Source organism: Epinephelus lanceolatus, chromosome 4, assembly GCF_041903045.1.
Source record: "Epinephelus lanceolatus isolate andai-2023 chromosome 4, ASM4190304v1, whole genome shotgun sequence".
NCBI classification, from domain to species: Eukaryota; Metazoa; Chordata; class Actinopteri; order Perciformes; family Serranidae; genus Epinephelus; species Epinephelus lanceolatus.
In genome coordinates, this window is record NC_135737.1 from 27554742 (window position 1) to 27577189 (window position 22448).

General features: G+C 39.7%; 1 protein-coding gene across 1 annotated transcript in view; it reads right to left on the reverse strand.

Annotated features, from left to right (window-relative positions):
• Positions 1–4850: 4850 nt before the first annotated feature.
• drd2a (dopamine receptor D2a) overlaps positions 4851–22448 on the reverse strand; it is a 59270-nt gene continuing 41672 nt past the window's right edge. Inside the window, exons 4-8 of the mRNA XM_033632182.2 lie at positions 12392–12528; positions 10096–10304; positions 8910–8996; positions 8227–8614; positions 4851–7651 (exon numbers count right to left, since the gene is read on the reverse strand). Of these exons, the coding sequence (XP_033488073.1) occupies positions 7455–7651; positions 8227–8614; positions 8910–8996; positions 10096–10304; positions 12392–12528 (1018 nt within the window). The 3' untranslated portion in view covers positions 4851–7454. The remainder of the gene's footprint in view (positions 7652–8226; positions 8615–8909; positions 8997–10095; positions 10305–12391; positions 12529–22448) is intronic.

Sequence of the window (22448 nt, forward strand, 5' to 3'; positions counted from 1 at the left end):
CCAACCAAAATGTTCAGAAATGTGTTTGTCATTTCACAGATGCCTTATTAGAAACAGGTCTCAAGGAACCAAAGCATGGGTTCTTACAATATTTTAGCCCTCGGTACTGTGGCCAAAAGCTGCAGCAAATGCAGAAGTGCACAAAGCATTGGCTTCAACAGTGTGAGCAGTGAGTGGTGTTTTTAAAAGGCATTAAAATTAGAGAAATAAAGTGAAAGAATGGAAGCCAACATGCACGGAGATGGAGACTGACTCTCACTAAATATAGATGTGCTAAAGACTCATGACTAACACATATTCCTCCGAAAGAAGACAATGAAGTAACCTCTCTTACATTTCCTCTTTGTGCCTCTTGAGCAGGCAGAATAATGAAGTTTGCAACTTTTTGACTTGGAGGATAACTCCAACAAAGCCAGGTATTACCATATTGTGCTGCTTTGTCTCACTAAACACATAGCCTGCGGGGCCTGGGCAGAGAACAACTGCTACCGGTTTATGGTCCAGCAGTAATCACACTCAAGGACTCACTTCCTTGCTATCAGAATATTTTAATAATTCAGGAACGCTATTGTGATTCAGTTAATTAAGAGTCTCCTTATTGCTTTAACAGCAGTGGGGTTGTGTCCCACCTCTGTTTGAACTCTCCTTTGCCAACCTCTGGGACTATTTTTGGACGTGCCTGTCACTGAGCTGCGCATAGCCAAAGACCATGCAGTGTTGACGAGGGAAAACCCCACTGGAGACTAAAGGGAAAAGAGAAGGGGGAGACAGAGATAAGGAAGTCTCTCCTCAGGGACTTTGTATTTCATACTGCAGTGTCTCCAGTCATGCACAACTGACTGCCAAGGTTACCCTATTTTTTTGTGATTGACATCACCTTTGCTACTCCTTACAGAATTAATGATGTAGTGTACAACATTATAAATCACTGATGAGTACCACTGCTTGGACACGTGTCATTTTGGATGTGGTATTAAAAGACAGGTAAGAGATTGATGGGGCCATGGAAGTTTGGGTGGATGTGTTGGTCTCAAGAGTGTGTATCTGTGTGCTTCAGTATATCATTGCTGCTTGAATTGGAACCCCAGGGTGGCTGCAGAGGAAGTGACACTAGGGGCAGGTTGGCTGGCCTTCAAGAGATTTCTGCGGATGTAATCAGAAATGTAATCAGAAGTATGGAGCTGCCCCGCAGCAACAATCATAAAAGAGGGATCAAAACCACAGCAGTTTATAGACTGACAAAAAAGAACAAGTACAAAAAGATTGCTTTAAAACTTAAGCTTTGTGCATTGTGAGGGATAATCACTTGACATGTTTCTGTACGTGTGAGCATGTGTCTTTGTCTCCTTGCCTGTGTTTGTCAGTGTGAATAACACAGTTTTATTCTTACATTCACTGCGTCAGTTCTGACTTATATATAAAGTCAGATGTGATTCTGGCGTTAAATCTCAAGTGGATTTCTTACTGATACTAAATTCAGATACATGCTGATGACAGCTGTGTCTTAATACTTTACATCCCCAGCAAAGACTCCACAAATTCCAAAGATATAAATAGCAAGAACCTCTGAAAGCATCAAAAAAAGAAGTCATTTAGGGCTACTGTAGCTTTATGCATGTAATGCATGATCGATATAGACTAACTGACAAGCCAAGATATTCATAAATAATAGTACTTACAAATTGTTAAGGAGTACAGCTGCTAATTAAGATGATTCAGTAGCAATTATGAAGACGGGAGCCGTGCCAAGACGCAGTATGTGCCAGACATGATTGGTGCTGGTCCAGTGCGTTGGTGTGGGAATTTCCCCCCAGGGATTTTATTATGGGAATACCACATGTCACACAGGTCTATGGGAGATCCATTTATAGCAGAGAGAATACATATGGATCTGTGCCACTAAAGTAGACACATAAACCATGCTGTAAGATGATTGCACATGAATGAACAGCACAATAGGACTTGCTTTCTACACATCAACATTTCAGATAAATTAGTTTTAAACCTTCTGGTGGAAGCACCTCCAGTGAAATATGAAGCACAAAATTGCATTTCATTGGCCGTGTTAATAGAAATCATTGTTTTTTCTTGGCCATCAAAAACCCTGTGTCCTGGCTCTTCCGTAACAACCTCACTCTGATGGTGTTTACCAGGGGGCAAATAGAATCCAAATGTCCAAGGAGGTGGTGAAAGTCCATTAAGCTGTGTCACCAAGTACACCACATCTGTCAGCCGCCGCCTGAAGGGACAGTGAAACCAACAAAATACACTCTTCGCTGTTTCTGTTGTTGTTTCAAGAAGAAAAGAGGAAATTAAAAGGGATCTGTTTTTGATGCTTGTCACAGGGGATGATTGTGATGTGCTACAAATGAAAGTTGAGCTGTTTTGATCGCTCCAATGACGCGGTGAAGCATCAACCATCACCAACCAAACGTCAAATGTTTTTGCTCCTAGCTGTCGTACTGTGTTATTTAGCTTAGTCACCTGATGTTGATCTAGCTTTCTATGAATTGTGGTGCACACAGAGATGCAATGGGGTGTTAAAATGTGCCATTAAGATAAGGCTCAGACTGATGAAAGACATAGATATGTTGTTGGTCAAACAGCCTACAAACTTTAGATGACAATCAGTGGTGGTGCATTGTTGCAAGTAACGTTAGCAGACATGCACAAGCCTGTGATGACATTTTACACACTTCAGTGGTGACTTGAATAATGTAGCCAGTCATGCTGTTACGTTGTCACTCATAGTGTGAACACGGCATTAGGATTGGGGTTAGAAAATATACTTATGTTCATCACAACTAGGTTACACTTACAAAATGTGAGTGTTTAGTTAGAGGGATGGTTTTACATTTTGGGAAATACCCTCATTAACTTTTTTGATGAGAGTTAAATGAAAAGATCTACATCACTCTCATGTCTATCTGTTAGGGGCCAATCACACCTACAAGCGGTGCTAGAAACGCGGATGCTTCAAAGACGCTTGAAATGTCTGAAATGCCCTTTCAGTGAGTGCTCCTTAAGAGGAGTGCCTGCAGAGTGGGGGTGCGTGCGCAACCATGCGATCAAAACATTGAAAATAGACCCAAGATGGAGCTATGGTGCTACTGGTGCCTGACGTTTCTAGCGCTCCTTATAGGTGTGATCGCCCCCTTAATGATGGGCAAAGCAGTTCTTTAGATGTTACTGGACCACTAGAATCAGTTCATTAAAAAGATTTGTTCAAAAGATTCATTCTTTGTAAAAACACACATAACAATTTTTTTGTTCTCCCTTTGGTCAGGGCCAGGCTACATGTTTCCCCCTGTTTTCAGTTTTAATGCTAAGCTAAGCTAACGTTTACTAGATCCAGCTTTTGATTTGTCTTCTCAACTAACTCTTCACCAAAAAGTATAGCAGTTTTCGAAAATGTTCCTTTATTTTTTACATGTAAGAAATGTTCTATGGGGTATTTAAATTCAATAAATCAATGTTTTAATAGTTAATATTCACTTTTAAAGTGCTGCTTTTTTTCCACACTGTAGCAGTACAATTTTGAGGTATTTTCTTGAGTGTTTTTCTTTTCTGCTACTTTGTATTCTGCTTCACATTTCAGAGGCATATATTGTACTTTTTACTCCATTACATTTATTTGGTAACTTAAGTTACTCTGTGGATTCAGATTAATGATAATAAAAAAAATTACTATAGCAATTGAAATTAGCTGCACCTGTACCAGCTTCAGCATAATGTACACATTAATGCATCAATAATTATAATACATTAGAATAATTTACAGTACATTTTTTTGGTACTTTAAGTATTTTCATGCTAACACTTTTGTACCTTTATTTAAAGGTGGAGTGCAGGACATCAGTCTGTCCCCTCTGGCATTGACAGTCATCACACAAACACTGTCAGTGCCTGTTTATGATGTATGCCTGCAGCTGAGCTCGCCACCTCTCCCCCGCCCTGTGAAGCACTCTGCAAATATTTTGACTCCAATCCTGCCTCTGAATGCAGAGTTTCTTTCTCAGCTGAAGCATCCACTCCAGAAACTTTTCTGAAACGCTTCTGCCATCATAGCTTCTGCTTTACTCCTAGCTATTACTCAATTGCGATGGCCTCTCTGCCCTTCCTTGCCCATTTAGCTCTGGCTGGTTGACATAAAATGCATCACTTGGGTGCTGCAGACACCACTGCAAATAGAGAGCTTTTGCTAGTGGCAAAAGACTTTATCAGCATTGTGTGAACTTGTTTGACAAGGGCTTGAAAGTAAGCTTTAAGTAAAACTCTAAATACATGACTTTTCCTTGTAACACTGCCTTGTGTACACTGTTACTATTTTTTGAAGCAGTAGATATGAGTACTTCTTCCACCGCTGCACTGTAGTCTTTTACTGCTGTTGGACTGGAGTAAAACTATTCTGACATCCATTCATCAACGTAAAACAAGTTATATTCTGTCGGCTCAAACACAACTTCACAACAAAAAGAGATGAGCTCTGCATTCCCTGAGAGTCCTCAGCACCAGCAGTACTCACCACAAGTGATGAATTGCCTTGAAAAGTGAGAACTTTTTATTTTGTTACTTATGTCACTGGGGCTGGACTCAGTGTTTGCTAACAGCATCATGGGAAATTCAATTCTATTTTGCTGTTGTTGCTGCAGCTGGCTCTTGCCCTGTATGTTAGCTTACTGTAATAGTAATATGTATCCTGAAAAGGATGCAATGCAAGACTGTGTTTGACCTTTATTTGGTCATCACAAAGACTGATGTTACACTTGGGTGAATAACAGTGATGTAATCTGACAATTTATTACGACTCCTTCAGTGTATGTCTACATGACACCACATAGACTGTCAAGTGTTATTTTCAAATGTTTATTTCCATTTGTCAACTTGGATTTTTTTTCTCCATCACAACAAAATAACCTTTTTCCCACAAATATTCTGCTTCCAAATAACCTGTAACACTGTAGAATTTGCCCTTTAAAACAAGTTTAACTTTATTACAATTAGAAATGTTCTGAGCCTCAAATTGCGTCTTCGTCAGTCACAGTGGTATCAAACTGACCCAGAGTGTGTCACATTCTGAATGCAAAACTAGTTAATTCGGTGTAATGTAACACAACACACATATCTGTATATTTTACACACTTACAGACTCAGCACAGTGAAGATGTATATTTTATTCCTACTATCTTAAGTGCTTAACATTGTAGCTTAATGCACATTTTTATTTCTCTTTTACTGAATTTACTTATCACAGTTCTCTATTCTTTGCATCAGAGCCACTGTTATGAATCACAATTTCCCCTTGGGGATCAATTATGTATTTCTGATTCTGGTTGAAGAAATCAGGCTGTTCTCATGCAGTGTTTGTACATATACCTACGAGAAGTAATGAACCACAGCTCTTGTTATAATGAATCAATGATTTGTGTATAAGCCACGTTCTTGTGAAGGCTGGGTTCACACAACCGATGTGCTGACAGAGGGAAGAAGGAAGTGGTCCGTGTGAGGAGGCAAGTTGGGGTGGTGATGGATCAAAACACAGGACGTTCCCTCAGGACAACAGAGTTCAAAACCGTGGGAAACCAAGTGAACTTTGTTATTTTAAGTTGTTTCTTTTCCTAAACCTAACCTTATAACTGTATGTTAAGTAAGACATAATTTCTTAGATCTTTATCATACAAACCACTGTATTGCGTAAACAGTCTCAGTCACTTACACGTGGCCACAGCCCCCAAACAAACTCATTTATCAAAAAGCAACCATTACATTATATCATCAAGAAATCAGGTCAAAGAAATAGAAAAATAAATGACAAAGAAAACCAGTAAAAGAGCAATCAAAGGACAAAATTCATACACAAATATCAGTTCAGTGAAGAGCAGTCTGGACAGTATGAGCAATCAAGGTGGAGCTTACCACTTGATTGTCTTTTGTTACTATTGAAGTGTGCATCACACGCCCCATGGGAGGGACTGAGACTATTTATTCAATGACACACACCTGAGTCAGTTCGATACCTCTGTTTGAGATGTTTTACTTTTTGTTGACATAATAAAGTTAAAGTCAGGAATCACTAAACAATATTTAGACCAGGCACCTGTACAAGAAGAAATGTGCATGTGTTTCACACACTGACTCCCACAAATATTCCATCATAAAAAATAAAAAAACCAAAACACTTTCTGCAGACTTTATTTTTTTGTCTATTCGAATATAGCGCCTGACAATTACAGATTGTTGTGATTACACTAAGCTACAGTACTCTCTGGCTGATACTCATCAAAACATTAACATATCTTTTTTGTTGATAACAATGTCTTTATTGTTGAACTGAAATGAAATGCAGGAGCTGCTTCCCAGAACAACACACAGAGATGTATTGCTGTATCTATTATTTCAGTTTCGCCAAGTTCACCTCATTCTTACTCAGCAAAAGGCCCCGGGGAGCTGCTTCTGGGGTTGCACACATCCGCATGATTATACCTGGAAGCCGCAAAGTCCACATACAGGTCATTAGTTTGCCACGGAACAACTCCACTGCAGCAGAGTTACTTCCAGTAAACACCATTACTCAAACTGCAAACCAGTCCTGGGAATAAGAGGCCGCTGAGTAATGTCAAGTCATTTATGGGTGTATCTGTGTACACACGGCAAACACTGATATTCATGTGGCACTTTACAGTGTCTCATAACTTCATTTATTGGACAACTTTTTTTTGTTAAACATACATTTCATGAGAAGTCAAGTAGAGGAGCAGTGTAGCATGCATCACATTTCCATTGCAGGCATAAAATCACAGTTAAAGTTTTAAGAAAAACTATGTACAGCAAATAATGATAGTAATAATAATAATAATAATAATAATAGGATTTTTCAATTTATAAAATTGCAAATATGTGGATATTGGCATAGCCACATTATACAGCAAGTAAATTGTCTCTTGTCTGTATCACACATTCCAATCAGTGATAGGTTTTAAGATTAAGAGCTCACGTATCAGTTTTAACACTGCAATGAACACTGACTCGATATCTATAAGATTTGCAGAAATTTTCTGTCATCAAAACGTAAAGTACACACACAATAAATAGCAGTTTGCAACCTGTATGTGTGTGGTATACACAGATGGCTCCTTACATGACAAGTACAATGATTTAAGAGAACAATGTTACATTTTTCTTTTCTCCATGAAACAGGTCATTGTTACAGACATTTCTTGTTTTACATTCAGTGATCTGGAGAACGGGACTCCACGAACAATTCACATATAGAGCCAACATGCCTTCCGATAAGACACTGCCAGTTTCATAGTCACTCAGCTCCATAACTTTAAAAAGCAGATCGCAGTTTCCCCCTGTGGTGCGTTTTCCTTAACAGGATGAGGTATTTGCCAGAAGAGATGCTTTTATGTATCGCTCTTCCCTCAGTCTGATCAGATGAGTGATGCTGCAGTTTAGCAGTGCAGGATCTTAATGAACGCCTTTCTGAACTCGACATTAAAAGTGGTGTATATGATGGGATTTACAGCACTATTCACGTAGCCCAGCCAAGTGAACGCATTATACATCTCAGCGGGAACCTTGCATTTTGTGCAGTGGGTGTTCAAGATGTGCGTAATGAAAAACGGCAGCCAGCATATGATGAATACACCTGAGGAGATACAAGAAAGGAGCATTAGAAAAACAGAGTCAGGAAAATGAAGACGAAGAAGCAGGATCTCGTATCTGACACCCAAATACAGGTGAAAATGGAGTTGGACTCTAAAATACAGGTTTCAGAACAATTTCTTTCCGTTGCATCACTGCCAGTCTTGTTTTAGGTCTTACCAGAAAGAAAAAAAAGAATGAAATGGAAATAAAGAGACATGCAGAGGCAGCCAAGAACCTAAAACAGCTTAGGGCTTGTGCAAAAGCAAAATAGCTTTCTAAATTGTACATTACAGGATTAGTTTGTGGTAAATTAGAGGAGAAACAAATATTTAGTCCTGATGAGTTTAAGCAGAATCCCCGCTGGTTTGATGTTGTAATCACTGCATGTTATTTTGCATGAGAAAAGCTGATAATAAAAAAAGTTATTTGGTTTTGGAAATGCATCATTTCACACAGCGTCAGTTCCACTTCAGTGCTCATATTCACATAAAACAGCATTTTGTTTATCTTTAATGTCACTGACTGTAAATGATTAATACCGAATGTGAAATCTATAAACACATTTAACCAACTTACCAAGGACGATAGCTAACATCTGAGTGGCCTTCTTCTCCTTTTGCTGGGAGATCTTCCTCTTGCTCAGGGTTTTCACAGAGCTCTGAGTCTTGCCGTTAGGTAAGGCCTGTGTCTGGAAGGCTTTAGCCACAACAGGTGCTGGATCCCCCAGGGCCTCCTTGGTAGGATCTCCGTTCTTTTCTGCTTTCTGGCCCTCCTCGGGGGGCGTGGGAGGTGTGGAGGTGGGGCTGGCGTCCACCTTGTTGAGCATCAGTTGCTGGTTGCTTGTGGCCGGAGTGTCTCCAAGAGCATGCTGCGGCTGCTGCTTCTGTCTCTGGCTGCTGCCGCTGTTGTTCAGCTCATCCAGCTCCAGATCTTCCCCCTCATTGACTACATCTTTGATGAATATCTGAGCAAGGTCAGCATGAGCACAAAAATACAGATTCAGATGGTCATTTTTTATTCAGGTTATTTTACAATGGGTGATATTTAAAATAACAGGTAATAAACAGATGACAGATGATCACGCTTTCAGTCTTTAATTTAGCTTTGCTGTGCTCACAGAAGCAGAAAGGTGCCTTTTCAAGTTATACTTTGTCTTGGAAATTGAGGGAAAACTTCCAGTGGACACCTTGCTAATCAAAACAAATATGCTGCCAACAATTAGTTAAAAAAAACTGAAACAAAAAACAAAGGGCACATACCACTTTCTTCTTGTTGACAGGAAAACTCCCATTAGTTTTAACAATCATGGTGCACAACCTCACATCCTCTGGATGAGTGCACTTATCCTGGAATGAAAACAGCTGTGTCAGGCCAGGAGAGGCTACAATGTCAAAGCACAGCTGACAAAAGGGCTGTCTAAGCACAGGTCCCACAGCCTAACGGGTCAAATGAGGAAACATCGAGCTCGGGTCCAGAAAGGCTGCTTAGCAAGAATCTGATCTGCAGCTTCAACTGCTGCTGCAAGTCCATTGACCTGACAGTGTGATAAATCATCCGAAGTTATTTCACCAAGATGATGCAATCTCCTCCAACAACCAACAGTGTGAGTGAAACTTTATTCAAATTATGTTCTTTTATAAAAGATTATGCACATAATCTGTCAATATGCTGCCACATAACGGCTTCACACATCATTAAATTATATGGTGATGTGCATTTAAAATTCCCTGTAAACATCAATGTCTGCTATAAACGTTCTCCCTGACCCCACTCTACAATATAACACACACACACCTGCTCAAACATGCAGAAACCACATGGTGAAGCCATGCATGAACATGAGCAATGTACTTCACTGGATCAGGAGCATTACTTGGCTTCCTGTGTAGAGCCCATTGAGTTGCACGAGGTCAGTAAAATCAATAACCAGTAAAGCAAAAGGTCATTTGAGGGCCATCGTAATTAAAGTTGTGTGACGGCTTTCAACACAGAACACATGCCAGTAAATGTAACATTGAGATTAAAATTGGTCTCCTGAATGGAACCTCTTATAGAGTATTTAATTTACATCCAGATGGGGGAGAAAACACTTTAAATGCCGGAGGTGTAACTGAGCCTTGTCCTTTCAATCTCTTGCCTTGAATGCTGTCCACTGTTTTTCCAAAGAAAATCAATTCTCCTCTTGTCTGGGTTTTCCGCTTTAAGGCATGTGGTTATGTAATACAATGCGTTTATGAAAAAACAAAAAAAAACATTGAGTATAATTAGGTTAAGAAAATTATTGATTGCAGTTTTGTAAAAAGAAACAATCGAAATCAAAGTGCACTGGTGGAAAAAGGCATCATACAGAAATGTTCATAAAGTACAGAAAGCACAGACAGATAAATATCTCTGGTGTTATCTTAGATTCATACTTAGTAAACAGCAGCCGTACTGTATGCTCACCCTCAGTGAAGTGGCCAGATCAGGGTCGGCAGGCTGGCAGACACGCTGCTTCGGTTTGGTGTTTACACGTTTTCGGCGTTTCCTCAGGACCACATAAATTTGCACATAAACCAGCAGAGTGATGATGAAGGGAACATAGAAGGACACGATGGAAGAATACACCACGAAGGCCGGGTTGGCGATCACACAGAGAGACTCATCGCGAGTAGCTGTGGAGACAAGAATGGCGTGAATAAAGGCCTCTGTCTGCACATTTTGTTCCAACTATAACTGTTTTTTCTTTAGTAGTTTTGTTGTGTGTTTGTCTGTGTGGGTCTTGGAAAGCTTTCAACAATAAAATGGGTGTTTTTCTTTGGCTTGAACTTGCATCTAAGGGCCAAGGGCTGCTCTCTGATTTCAATTCATCCTAAAATGTAACCCCTCCTACATATATTCCCCTGGCCGTGAGGTCCTCCACACTATTTTCTTTCCTCTCCCTCCTCCTATTCGCTTAGACCACTGCAATCTTTTTAAATCAACCTCACAAAAAGACAGCCTTATAGACGACCCAGGAGGCTGTAACAGGACTTCTATCTGGTGCCAAATGTACACATCATATCACCGCTATTTAAAACTGCCTGCAGTGATTGCTTGTTAATATCAGACTTTACTGATTTGCTTTAAAAGCCAGCCAAATTTGACCTGAGCTACATCACTTGGCTTTTTTAACTCCCTTCACAGCGGCACACACTCGCACACTGAGGTGACAGTGTTTGGACAGAGCCGTCCACTTCTGGACTCAAAAGGGACTCAGTAAACTTCAGACCCTAAGGCAGCTCCAGATTAGGCAGCAATTGTTGCCACACAGGCTTAGATAACAACTGGGTTGTCATGGATACTGTAGATGTCACAGTAATTGTGTAGTTCATGTTAACAACGTGCTATCTTCACACTTCAGGGTGGCTGTGGCTCAGGAGGCAGAGCTGGTTGTCCATTGATGGGGCAGCGCGATATTTAATATAAAATTCAGTCTACTTGTCAGGAGGAGTGCGTCTCAGTTATATAACTTCCGTAGCTCTGGAGGGAATTTTCTTGAGTCTGAAAAAATGTTAACAGAAGACCTGCAATTCAAACTGGAGGTGTGGAGTTTAAAAAAAAGTATGTATTATGGGAAATGTAGTATCTTTGGAGCTTTACTGACACTAGAGACTTAAAGGCAGGATATCTCAGCCTTGTAACCATTATTACTTAAATCTGTCTCTGGTAAGCCCCCAATTTTAAGGAAGTTACATACTAAATATCCCTTCAATCCCCTGCCTACATGTTGCAGTGTCCCTAAACACATCACTGAACTCCAATTCAGGCACACACACAAGGGCGTGGGTTGTATTTCAATATTTAAGATCCTCAACCTGAAAATTTTAAGCATTAAACACTTGATTTTGTGCATTCTGGTGAAGTTAATGCACCAATTTGTGCCTTTTCTGTAATGTATGGTGTAAATATCTTTAATTTCGTTGAAATAAATCTCCTCTGCTACTTTCATGTTGTTATTGGGGAAGACTAATGCAAATGTTTTAATCATTGAGAGGGATGTATTCAAGAAGTCTGCACCTTTGCAAACACCTAGCTCCACAAGGTTTCAATCCAGCGCTGAAAAACTAAAGGACTATTTTAAATATGAGTTCCTATAGCTTAAAAACAAATCTTGATTGTTTCCTGTTTAGTGGTCCAGCTTTTTTAGCTCCGCACCGGCAAGATCTGCAGCCAGTGCTCACTTGAAAGCGGTCGTGGGGCTCACACATCCAAACGTCTGAGTACCGGCAGAATCAACGTTATATCAAGGCACTCAAAAGGATGAGTGGAGCTTCAAAGAGACAGGAATTGAGCCACAGGAGCTGGTCAGCAACAAGTCTGAAAAGCCTTTAATTGGGACACGCTTTAAGTGTAATCCTCAGTTAAAGCCTGTGTTCTGTGAAATAGCAACCTAAGGGGGGGTATGGCTTGCTAAATAGATGTCAGTGAAGTAATTGTTTACTGTTATGGGTAGCTATCTTCATTATTAAAACACAATGTTGTAAAATATGCAGTGCTTTAGGGCATGGACACTGATACTGACAAACACTGACACTCTGCTTAATGCATGTATGGGCAAAAGACACACCAGCCATTTTCACAATGTATATATTTCCACAATACATGCTGTGCTGTGCAGTGGACGTACATATAAATATTAAACTATGGCATCACCAGCGCCTCACTAACATAGCCACACACCATAACAAACATTTAACATATGTGTCATACTCATCCTTACCTGTGTTATTTAGGCCAAACAATAGGGGGCATGATATGGCGAAGGACAGTACCCACACCACCGAGATCATTACCGTGACCCGTCTCCTGGAACTGTAGCGAGTATTGTACAGCATTGGCATTGCAACTGCTGTGTAACTGTAAGGGGTGCAGAGAAAATGGCCACTTTAATTTGAATGCGTTAAAAACCAACACACTTTTTATTCACGTTTGATTCAATAATCCATAGTTAATTCTTCCCCTTTCTGTTTCTGGTTTTCCCTCCTCGTCAATGGATTGCAGCTCAAAAGAAGACAGAGAAGACGAAGCGTACAAGTGGTAACACCAAGAGATCTTGCCTGTCATCTTTGATCAGACCCCTTTTGATGTTGGACTGGTGCTTTGGAAACAGACATGTACTGTGAGCTACAGTTTACATGAGGAGGAGGAACTGGAACGTTGGCTGTGTTTTTCCTCCCAGGAAAGATGTTATCATTTAACCTTGATTCATTGGCTGACCTTATTAGTGAGCTTGCTGCAATCACCAGGAAATGCACAGCTTCTTACGGTCTCTCATGGCATTGATTTTTGTGCAGTTTGGTTTAAAAGACTTTGGACATAAAACCAAGTGAGCTTTTAAGATGCTGTTTTGTATGGATATCTTTATGGAAACACACAAGGAAAGGCAGAATAAATCTGAGGTAATTGTATTATGCCATGTATGTTTTCAGGGACTGTGCAACACACTACACCAAGGTCTCGGGTATAAGAAGCCTTGGATATGGAGAAACCTCTCCAGTTGGCCCAAGAGTGAAAATGCTGGTGCAAGGCCAGAGGAAATGGGTATGTCCAGAACATGACTGGCTGATACATTGTTTTTTTGTCCACCTGCTCTTGTATCCCAATTTTGGGGCTGGACTTATACATGGCAGCACAGAGCTTAGGTTTAGAAAATAAAAGACATAGAAAAAAACAGTTTGACATAAAATTGAGGCTGCACTTCCTCTAGCAAAGAGGACAACGTAACACAAACTGATTCAGTTGGTAGAGATGCACACACACAGCCCACTCTAAGATCACATAGTTGAGCTTTGTCATGTCCACAGTTGGTGGCAGTAATTTGCAAAGACATGCAGCAATGTGCCAACAAAGGCGGTGCAGGCAAACACTGCAAGACAGTAAATGAGGATGTGAACAAAAAAATCTGAATCAGCTTTATTGGTATTGGTTTACCAAATCTGATCCCATTTTAAGTTGCTCTAATACCCCATTTCCACCAAATTTTGGTTTGGCTCTGGTTCTTCAACTACTTCTGTTCAGGGTTCTTGGCATTGCTCTGGCCTCTAGCACTACCGTAAGAAACCTCGGAGTAATATTTGATCAAGATTTGTCTTTTAATTCTCATTTAAAACAAACCTCACAGACTGCATTTTTTCATCTGTGTAATATTGCGAAAATTAGGCCTATCCTGACCCGAAAAGATGCAGAAAAATTGGTCCACGCTTTTGTTACCTCTAGGCTGGATTACTGTAACTCTCTATCATCAGGTAGCTCTAGTAAGTCCTTAAAAACTCTCCAGCTAATTCAGAATGCAGCAGCACGTGTACTAACAGGAACAAAGAAACAAGATCATATTTCTCCTGTTTTAGCTTCTCTGCACTGGCTCCCTGTAAAATCCAGAATTGAATTTAAAATCCTACTGTTAACTTATAAAGCTCTAAATGGTCAGGCTCTGTCATATCTTAGAGAGCTCACAGTGCCATATTATCCCACCAGAACTCTGCGCTCTGAGAACGCAGGGTTACTCGTGGTCCCTAAAGTCTCCAAAAGCAGACCAGGAGCCAGAGCCTTCAGCTATCAGGCTCCTCTCCTGTGGAATCATCTTCCTGTTACGGTCTGGGAGGCAGACACCGTCTCCACATTTAAGACTAGACTTAAGACTTTCCTCTTTGATAAAGCTTATTAGTTAGGGCTGGCTCAGCCTTGCCCTGTACCAGCCCCTAGTTAGGCTGACTTAGGCCTAGTTTGCCAGAGGACCCCCCTATAATACACCGGGCACCTTCTCTCTCTCTCTCTCTCTCTCTCGTATTCTATTACTGCATCTTGCTAACTCGGCCATTCTGGATGTCACTAACTCGGCTTCTTCTCCGGAGCCTTTGTGCTCCACTGTCTCTCAGATTAACTCATATCACAGCGGTGCCTGGACAGCGTGACGTGTGTGGTTGTGCTGCTGCCGTGGTCCTGCCAGATGCCTCCTGCTGCTGCTGCCATCATTAGTCATTAGTCATACTTCTACTGTTATTATACACATATGACTATTGTCACACATGTATACTGCCAGATATTAATACATGCTTTCAACATATTGTACCACAGTAGCCAGAACTATAACTATAATATTATTACTTTCAATAATGTTGTTGTAAGCTACTGTTATTACCTGCATCTCTCTCTCTCTCTCTCTCTCTCTCTCTCTCTGTCTCATTGTGTCATACAGATTACTGTTAATTTATTATGCTGATCTGTTCTGTACGACATCTATTGCACGTCTGTCCGTCCTGGAAGAGGGATCCCTCCTCAGTTGCTCTTCCTGAGGTTTCTACCGTTTTTTTCCCCATTAAAGGGTTTTTTTGGGGGAGTTTTTCCTTATCCGCTGCGAGGGTCATAAGGACAGAGGGATGTTGTATGCTGTAAAGCCCTGTGAGGCAAATTGTGATTTGTGATATTGGGCCTCATAAATAAAATTGATTGATTGATTGATTGATTGATTGATTGATTGATTGATTGATTGATTGGAACCTGGGGAGGCTGTGGCTCAGAGGGTCGTCCACTGATGGGAAGATTGGAGGTTCAATCCCTCCAGCCCACATGTCAAGGTATCTTTGGGCAAGATACTGAACCCCAAATTGCTCCCGATTGCTGTTCCATCAGTGTGTGAGTGCGAGTGAATGGTTATCGAGGAACAGGTGGCACCTTGTATGGTAGCCTCTGCCACCAGTGTGTAAATGTGTGTGTGAATGTGTGAATGTGATATGTACTGTTAAAGCGCTTTGAGTGGTCGAAAGACTAGAAAAACTCACAAACCAGTCCGGGTTTGCACCTGTTTTGAGCAGAACTATTGTAATCAAGGATGCATCGTCAGGGGAAGGCATTGCACAATGTGCAACTGAAGTACACAGTAGTAGCATGTCATAATGAGTACCTGTGAACTGTCACTAGTCACGTATTTGTTTGTATCCAAAAAAAAAAAAAAAAAAAACAAGTACGGAACAACTGTTGATAATAAGAAGATGTAGAAGACTAATATGTGCAAAACTCCATGCTCTCTTTCCAACCTATAGAATAAGACATCCCCACTTTTGTTGGCATGGTTTGCACTTCAGGTCGAGGAGACCTGCTATTTTTTTCTGTTTCTTTGTATTTATTTGTTTGGTTCCAGCTTGAAACCAACTTTTCTGATTCTGAATCTATTTATTTTTGGTTTAAATGCTCTGAATGGTTCAAAATAGCTGTGCAAACCAGAACAGAACTCCTTCCATGTTGGTGGAAAAGCGGTATCAGTATTTACACACAGCTCCAAGAACAATTACAGGAACACAGGCAGATGGTATCACCCGTTTTGTGAATGATTTATGAGGAGGGAAATGCATCTAACTTCAAGTACGTACACAATGCACAAATCTTGCAGGAAAATGTCACAGGACACATCTATATGCACGTCAAGATATTTCAATATGATGAAAAAAAAAAAAAGAATCTGTGCTGCTTTAGATTAACAGCTGATCACTACCAAAGCTTTTCCTCTAAGAAGTCTGCAGCCATAAATAGCAGCAGGAATGATATAAGCATTACAGCTGTAGTTCTTAATTAAAGGAACGTGCAATTTTGCATGCCACATCAAGTGTTGGAACCTTAAAGGAAAAATCTTTAATCCAGATTCATTCAAGAATTGCCAGTTAATTACATAAATATACCTATAATTCGTATGATCATAAAAATAATAATGTCTTATCTAATCTTGTGACATGCTACCAAGCTTTAGCACAATACAGATGTCTATGCATTTTTGCAAATGTGAAGGACATCCTGCACAGATTCACAAGTTACACAGGTTAAATCACTGGAGATGTAGGAGACATTTCACAGAACATCTCTTAAAGGAAAACTCCGAACTCATTTTCCCAGGATTACCATAATCATATTTTATGTCACAGTAATGGGATTAACATGGAGAGCAGAGATTTTATGTAAACAGTTTAAGCAGATTTTAGTTTTTCTTGCAGTATTTGAAGTACTGTAGTTTTATTCATTTAATTTATATTTAGTCAACTGAATTTTTTTTAATTTATCCCGTCACACATGTGAGTAGACAAGGGTATTAAAAAGTTTGAACATGGTGCAGGGGAGATTAGAAGCCAAAATTTGCTCATAATGATAACTTCCCTTTTAAAAAAGATAAGAACAAAGACTGCATAATTGATCAAAGTTTCATGACTAGGCAATAAACCAAAATTATTGACAAATTACAAAGAAGTTAAGATGCATAAGAAATGAATCTACGAAGTGTTATGAATCTTTGTAAAGTATGTATGAAAACACATTTAAATATGACTAACTGCACTAAGAAAATTATAACATACTAGTCCATAACTATTGGTAGCTTTGTCACCTTCTACCTATGCCAATCCTCAGTGCCTATGTGCAGTTTCACACAGATTGACCACATCAGTGAGTAGAAAAATGTGGGACAGACAGAATGACACACTGACAGTTTCCATAATTATGTACAGCCTGGGGCGCCGAAAAGGGGGGGAAAAGGAGAAGGATTCTAGGGGCCCATGATTAAGAGGGTATGTAACGTACAGCGCCTTCTACAAAGCCAGGTCCAGGATCCTCTTCAAGTTTGTCAGGGAGGAATATGGAAGTGGAGGAAGAGATTGTTCTTTTTTCACAAATATGGGAATGATAGTCAAAAATACCATCAAAATGCATAGTTTTATGTAAAATAGCATCAAAAATTTTTGCCGATCTCCCGGCCAGCTGTGTATGGGGCCCAGTAAAAATTCTTTTCATGGGGCCCAAAATCCCTGGTGGCACCCCTGTGTACAGCAAACCATACCATGCCTTAGTCATACCAAAAATTAGAAAAAAAAAAAACACCAACAACATTGGGCCACAGGGGGAGCCACAGCGATCGGTCGCATTTTAGCCATTTTTAAGCATTTCTCTGTTGTTATAGCGCCACCCAGTTGCCAGTTAGAGTTAAATTTCTCCAGTCACCTTGAGGCATCCTGTTCTACATATCTACCAAGTTTAGTAAAAATCCATATGGCGGTTAGGCCTAGATAAGAAATTAGCTCTCTAGCGCCCCCATTTTGTTTGATGGGGTCAATAATGGAGGGGTCCCCTCAGATTATGTGTGGTCATATGCCTACAAAGTTGCGTGGTGATCGGTGAAACCCTTGAGATGTTATACACCTTTATATGATGAGCCACGCCCTCCGCAATATTCATTGCCTTATAGAAGCTCGGTTTTAGTAAGTTTTCCAACTTTTGCCAAGAGGGAACTTTAGATATTGGTCCCTAGATTATGTTCACCAAGTTTCATGCAGATCGGTCAAACTTCCTAGGAAGAGATCGATTTTAAGTGTTTTTGAAAAAATTCAAAATGGCGAAAAATCTCTATAACCGGAAGTTATGGGTTCTGAGACAAATTTGTTCCTCATGAGGAGAGACATCTCTGTGCAAAGTTTCTCTACGACATGTCTCTACGACATACGGGGCATGAGATATGCCCATTCAAAGCTTGCAATTTCAATCGGTTGCTATAGCGCCCGCCCCTTTGGCCAATTGATGAAATATTGCTTCATTCGCATCCTCCCATGACCCTCTACCACTGTGCCAAATTTCACATGGATTGACCAAGTCAGTGAGGAGAAAAACGTGGAACAGACACACAGACAGACACACAGACAGAGTTTTCGTCACAGTAAGATACAAATTACAGAAGAATATTTGATCTTTCTACATGTCACTAATGTTGAAGGCAAACTGCTCTGTTAAATATTTTAGTGCATTTAACTGAGAGCATTTTGGTGGGAAAGTGTCTTATGGCTCCAATTAAAAAACAGTCTTCCTTTGGCAACTTAATTTGAGTTCTATTCAATAACATTTGGCATGTGTACATTCATATCACCTCCTACACAAAAGGAGTTTTGTTTCACGCCTATTAGTCTTCTGCTTTTTAGCTGATCTGATTGGTCAACTCGCAGCTGCTCTGAATGTTTCCATACTTGCAACAGCAGAGTAATAAACCTCTTTTCTAGCCTGTGGTCACAAAATTCCAAGAGTGAGTTGTCGACATATTCACATTGGTTAATAAGAACAAAGAACAAAGTGTGTTTTATCTTAAGTTACTTGGGAAAAAAAACAACCCTTTGATGTATGAAATACAACGTTGCCTGGAGCGGCTGCATCGATAAAAGGAAACAAATTTTTCTGTGACTTTTCTCTGAACTTTCACAAATCAGCATCACATGGGTGGACATCAGAAAGTGACTCTTGATAGTGTCACACTCATCCTTCTAGAGATTAGTAGTCACAAGTACACAGCATGCATGCAGATATCAAATAATATATATGGTAATATTGATGTTATTCTCCTCTCCTTGTTCATTTCAAATACACGTAAACACTAATCTACCATGAGATTATTCAGAGTAGCTTTTAATAAGCTTCTCCCCACATGTGAGAGGCCTTTGCATTCTAATTCATTCACTACAGTAAGAGTTGAAGGTGTGTTTGTGTGTGACCGTGGCCTGTATTTATTTTGCACATGGATTTGAGATGTAAAATGCAGTCAAACAGAAAATCAAGTAAAATTACAAACTTGACAGAATTCTACAGAACAATAATGTGGGAAACATGATGTCCTTGGTATTCTTCAGATGCCATGAGGAGCAAAGTGCGCTCTCACACATTTAATATACATTGTGGTTGTCAACATAACATGATTACCTCTCACAGTTTTTTTTTATTAAATGTTCAAAATTTGTGTTGTTCAGACTAACAGCTCTCTGGTGTGACTTTACTTCCTCCAGCAGCTTGTGATCTACTTTGATAGAGGCATCATCATTAATGAACGTGTCATCATGCCAGTTACACAAATAACTGAATTTATTTTGGGACGAGGCATTAATTAATCCGGGGGGGAGGAAGTCTTGTGACAAAGCAGGTGCTGTCATGAGATACACTTTAATCATTTGTGTATTTATATATCTCTGCTAGGATCAACTTTTTTATATTAACGACAGATTAAAACACGTAGATGCAAGGGGTTGCTCGTAGTAACAAACTTAGTGACAAATTCAGCTTTACAGAGCTTTTACAACTTTTTTGATTTACTCTCATTGTAATTTTAAGTAGAAGCGAGCAGTTTTTTCAGTGAAAAGCTCTACATATCCACCGTACACCACCTGCTCAGCACCAAACAGCAGACAGACACAGTTAGCAACCTGATAGTGAACATACTGGTGCATTTAGCAGCTAAAGAGCACCGTATTTCCCTGAAGAGCTGGTAGAGAACAAGAACAGAGCTAAAAGGAGACTTCATTTTGGTGGTCTGACGTAGTAATAAATTCATTTAATGTTGCTCCATATCAGTGGGTGAATAAGCTACTGTTTGGTCACTCATTCAACATATCAACTTAAAAAAGGCAAAGCTGTTAGTGTTGTCTCTTCTGCTTGTTTCTCTACCAAAATGATCAAAAATAGGAAGGAATGGCACAAAAATATTTTTCCATAAGGGGTGAATGGAGCTGCTGTGCACTCATGGACTTTATAAAAATTTAAAGATCATAAAACACACACATCCAACAGTGAAAAATTCAGGGTGCTGGATCAAAAAAGTATATACGTGGAAAATAAAGAGATGATCTGCACACCAATTGAAGCTCCCATAGAAAAATGTATTCATACATAGTGTGACGTTTCGAGCCAGCAGACTCTTCCTCCGACTTAAGTCTGAGACTTAAGTCTGATTACATGTTTATAAACATGTAATCAGTATTTTACTGCCCGCATTGGTTAAAGTTTTTAAGTCTGTTGCATGCACCATTCCCAGCAACAGTGATGAATGCATGTGTGGTCAGACGTGTAGTGTCACAAGTGTGCACTGCTGCACTTAAAACCATATCCAACAGTGATGTCACAGTATCCTAACCACCCCCCGGAGTACCATTCTACATCACTGCAGCATGTTAAACCACTGGAGATCAGCAAAACATGATTTTTAACCTGCTGTTTATTTACTCTTTAAATATATTTCCATCATTTCTATCAGCTTTAACCAAATGAATGCTTACTCTACAGATGTGGCACTTTTCCTATTGTCAGATTTATTTCTGTTTTTTTTTTTATTACGGTCAGATAAGCCAAAATCCTAATTTTTAAAGATAAAAACAGGAATTCCACAGGGCTCGGTGTTAGGACCGATACTCTTTAGTTTATACATTAATGACCTGCCTGAAGCATGTCAGGGGGCTGGTTTCCAGATGTATGCAGATGACGCCATCATATATGCTCATGGAAAAACAGCTGCCGCAGTTTCAGAACAACTCTCAAAACATCTGGAAGCTATAGCCCGTTGGCTTGGAAATGCGTGTTTGTAAAAAAAAATGGTATCCATTTGCTTTTCTTCTGGAAGATGGCCCACATCAACTGAACTAGACATTAAGATCAATGGACAGCCAATCAGTCAAGTTTCTGAGGTAAAATATTTAGGTCTAATGCTGGACACTCACCTGAAATTTGACAAACATGTTAAAAAAATGTGCAGAACGGTTAAAATTAATCTGTAGACATTTAGACTAATCTGAGACTGTCTGACATTTGATGCAGCCGAAACATATGTGCATTCAATGATCTTTTCACACCTCAGCTACTGTGTCACTTCCTGGTCTCAGGCCAGCCCATCAGTAATGAAACCTCTGGAGAGGCTATACAATCGTGCAATAAAAATTTCAGGCAAAAGGCCAATAAGATCGCACCACTGTCATGTCCTGAGGGACCTGAACATGCTCAGCTTTGACAACTATATTGCATTTGCAAATGCCAATCTTATACGTAGGTGTTTACATGGCCAGGCCCCTCAGGTTCTCAGTGACATGGTGTGACCGTTGCAGGCCGTGGGACTAGTCACTAGGAATACCACTGCAGGGAACTGTAAAGTGCTGTACCGGAAGACTTCCTTTGGCCAGACATCCTTTGTCATAAAGGGAGCTAATATATGGAATGGACTGCCTATCCAACTTAAAACAGAACAAAACTGTCGACATTTTAAAATTAAACTGAAGGAATTTTTAAAAGGTAATCAGTTATGTAGTCATGTGTAGGTGGGTGGGATGGGAGGTAGGGTAGGTATACAATATGCATGATGTGTATCTGTATGTAAGTATGTGTATTTGTTGTTGTTGTGTATGTGTATGTTGTTTTGTATGTTTTATTTTTTTAAAGGCCCTTCTAGAGACAGGCATTGGAAATTAGCAGTAGCTATAAATGCTGTGATACATTGCATTGGTTAATTGCTGTGCAATTCTCTATGTATATGTATCTGTCCCTATCATATAAACATGAAAATGAAAATGAAAAGTTAGATTAAAATTAGATGCCATTTTGATTTTTTTTTATGTCTCTTTACACAATTTATCTTGTCATTATCATATGTTGATTATTATATGCTATTATTATTGCATATGTTGTTTGTGAGACTTTTCCTTTTCATAGCTGCTTATTGTATTTCATTTAGTTGATGTCTGCCCTAGCTGTTAGGAAATACAGGCAGGGGGACAACATTTTCAAAAGAGGGTCCCTAATTCACACCCAAGGATGGATACCTATACATTTTTATACTTCCTGCGAATATATATATATATCTATATGTTCAGACCTTATTTTCTCATGTTGAAAATCAGAGGTAGTCACATTTGTCATGGGCTGAAAAAAATGCCCTCTAATGAATGATTAGAGAGAAGTAGAATTAAACACTGACTGAAGAAATTACTGCAAGAGATTAAATCACA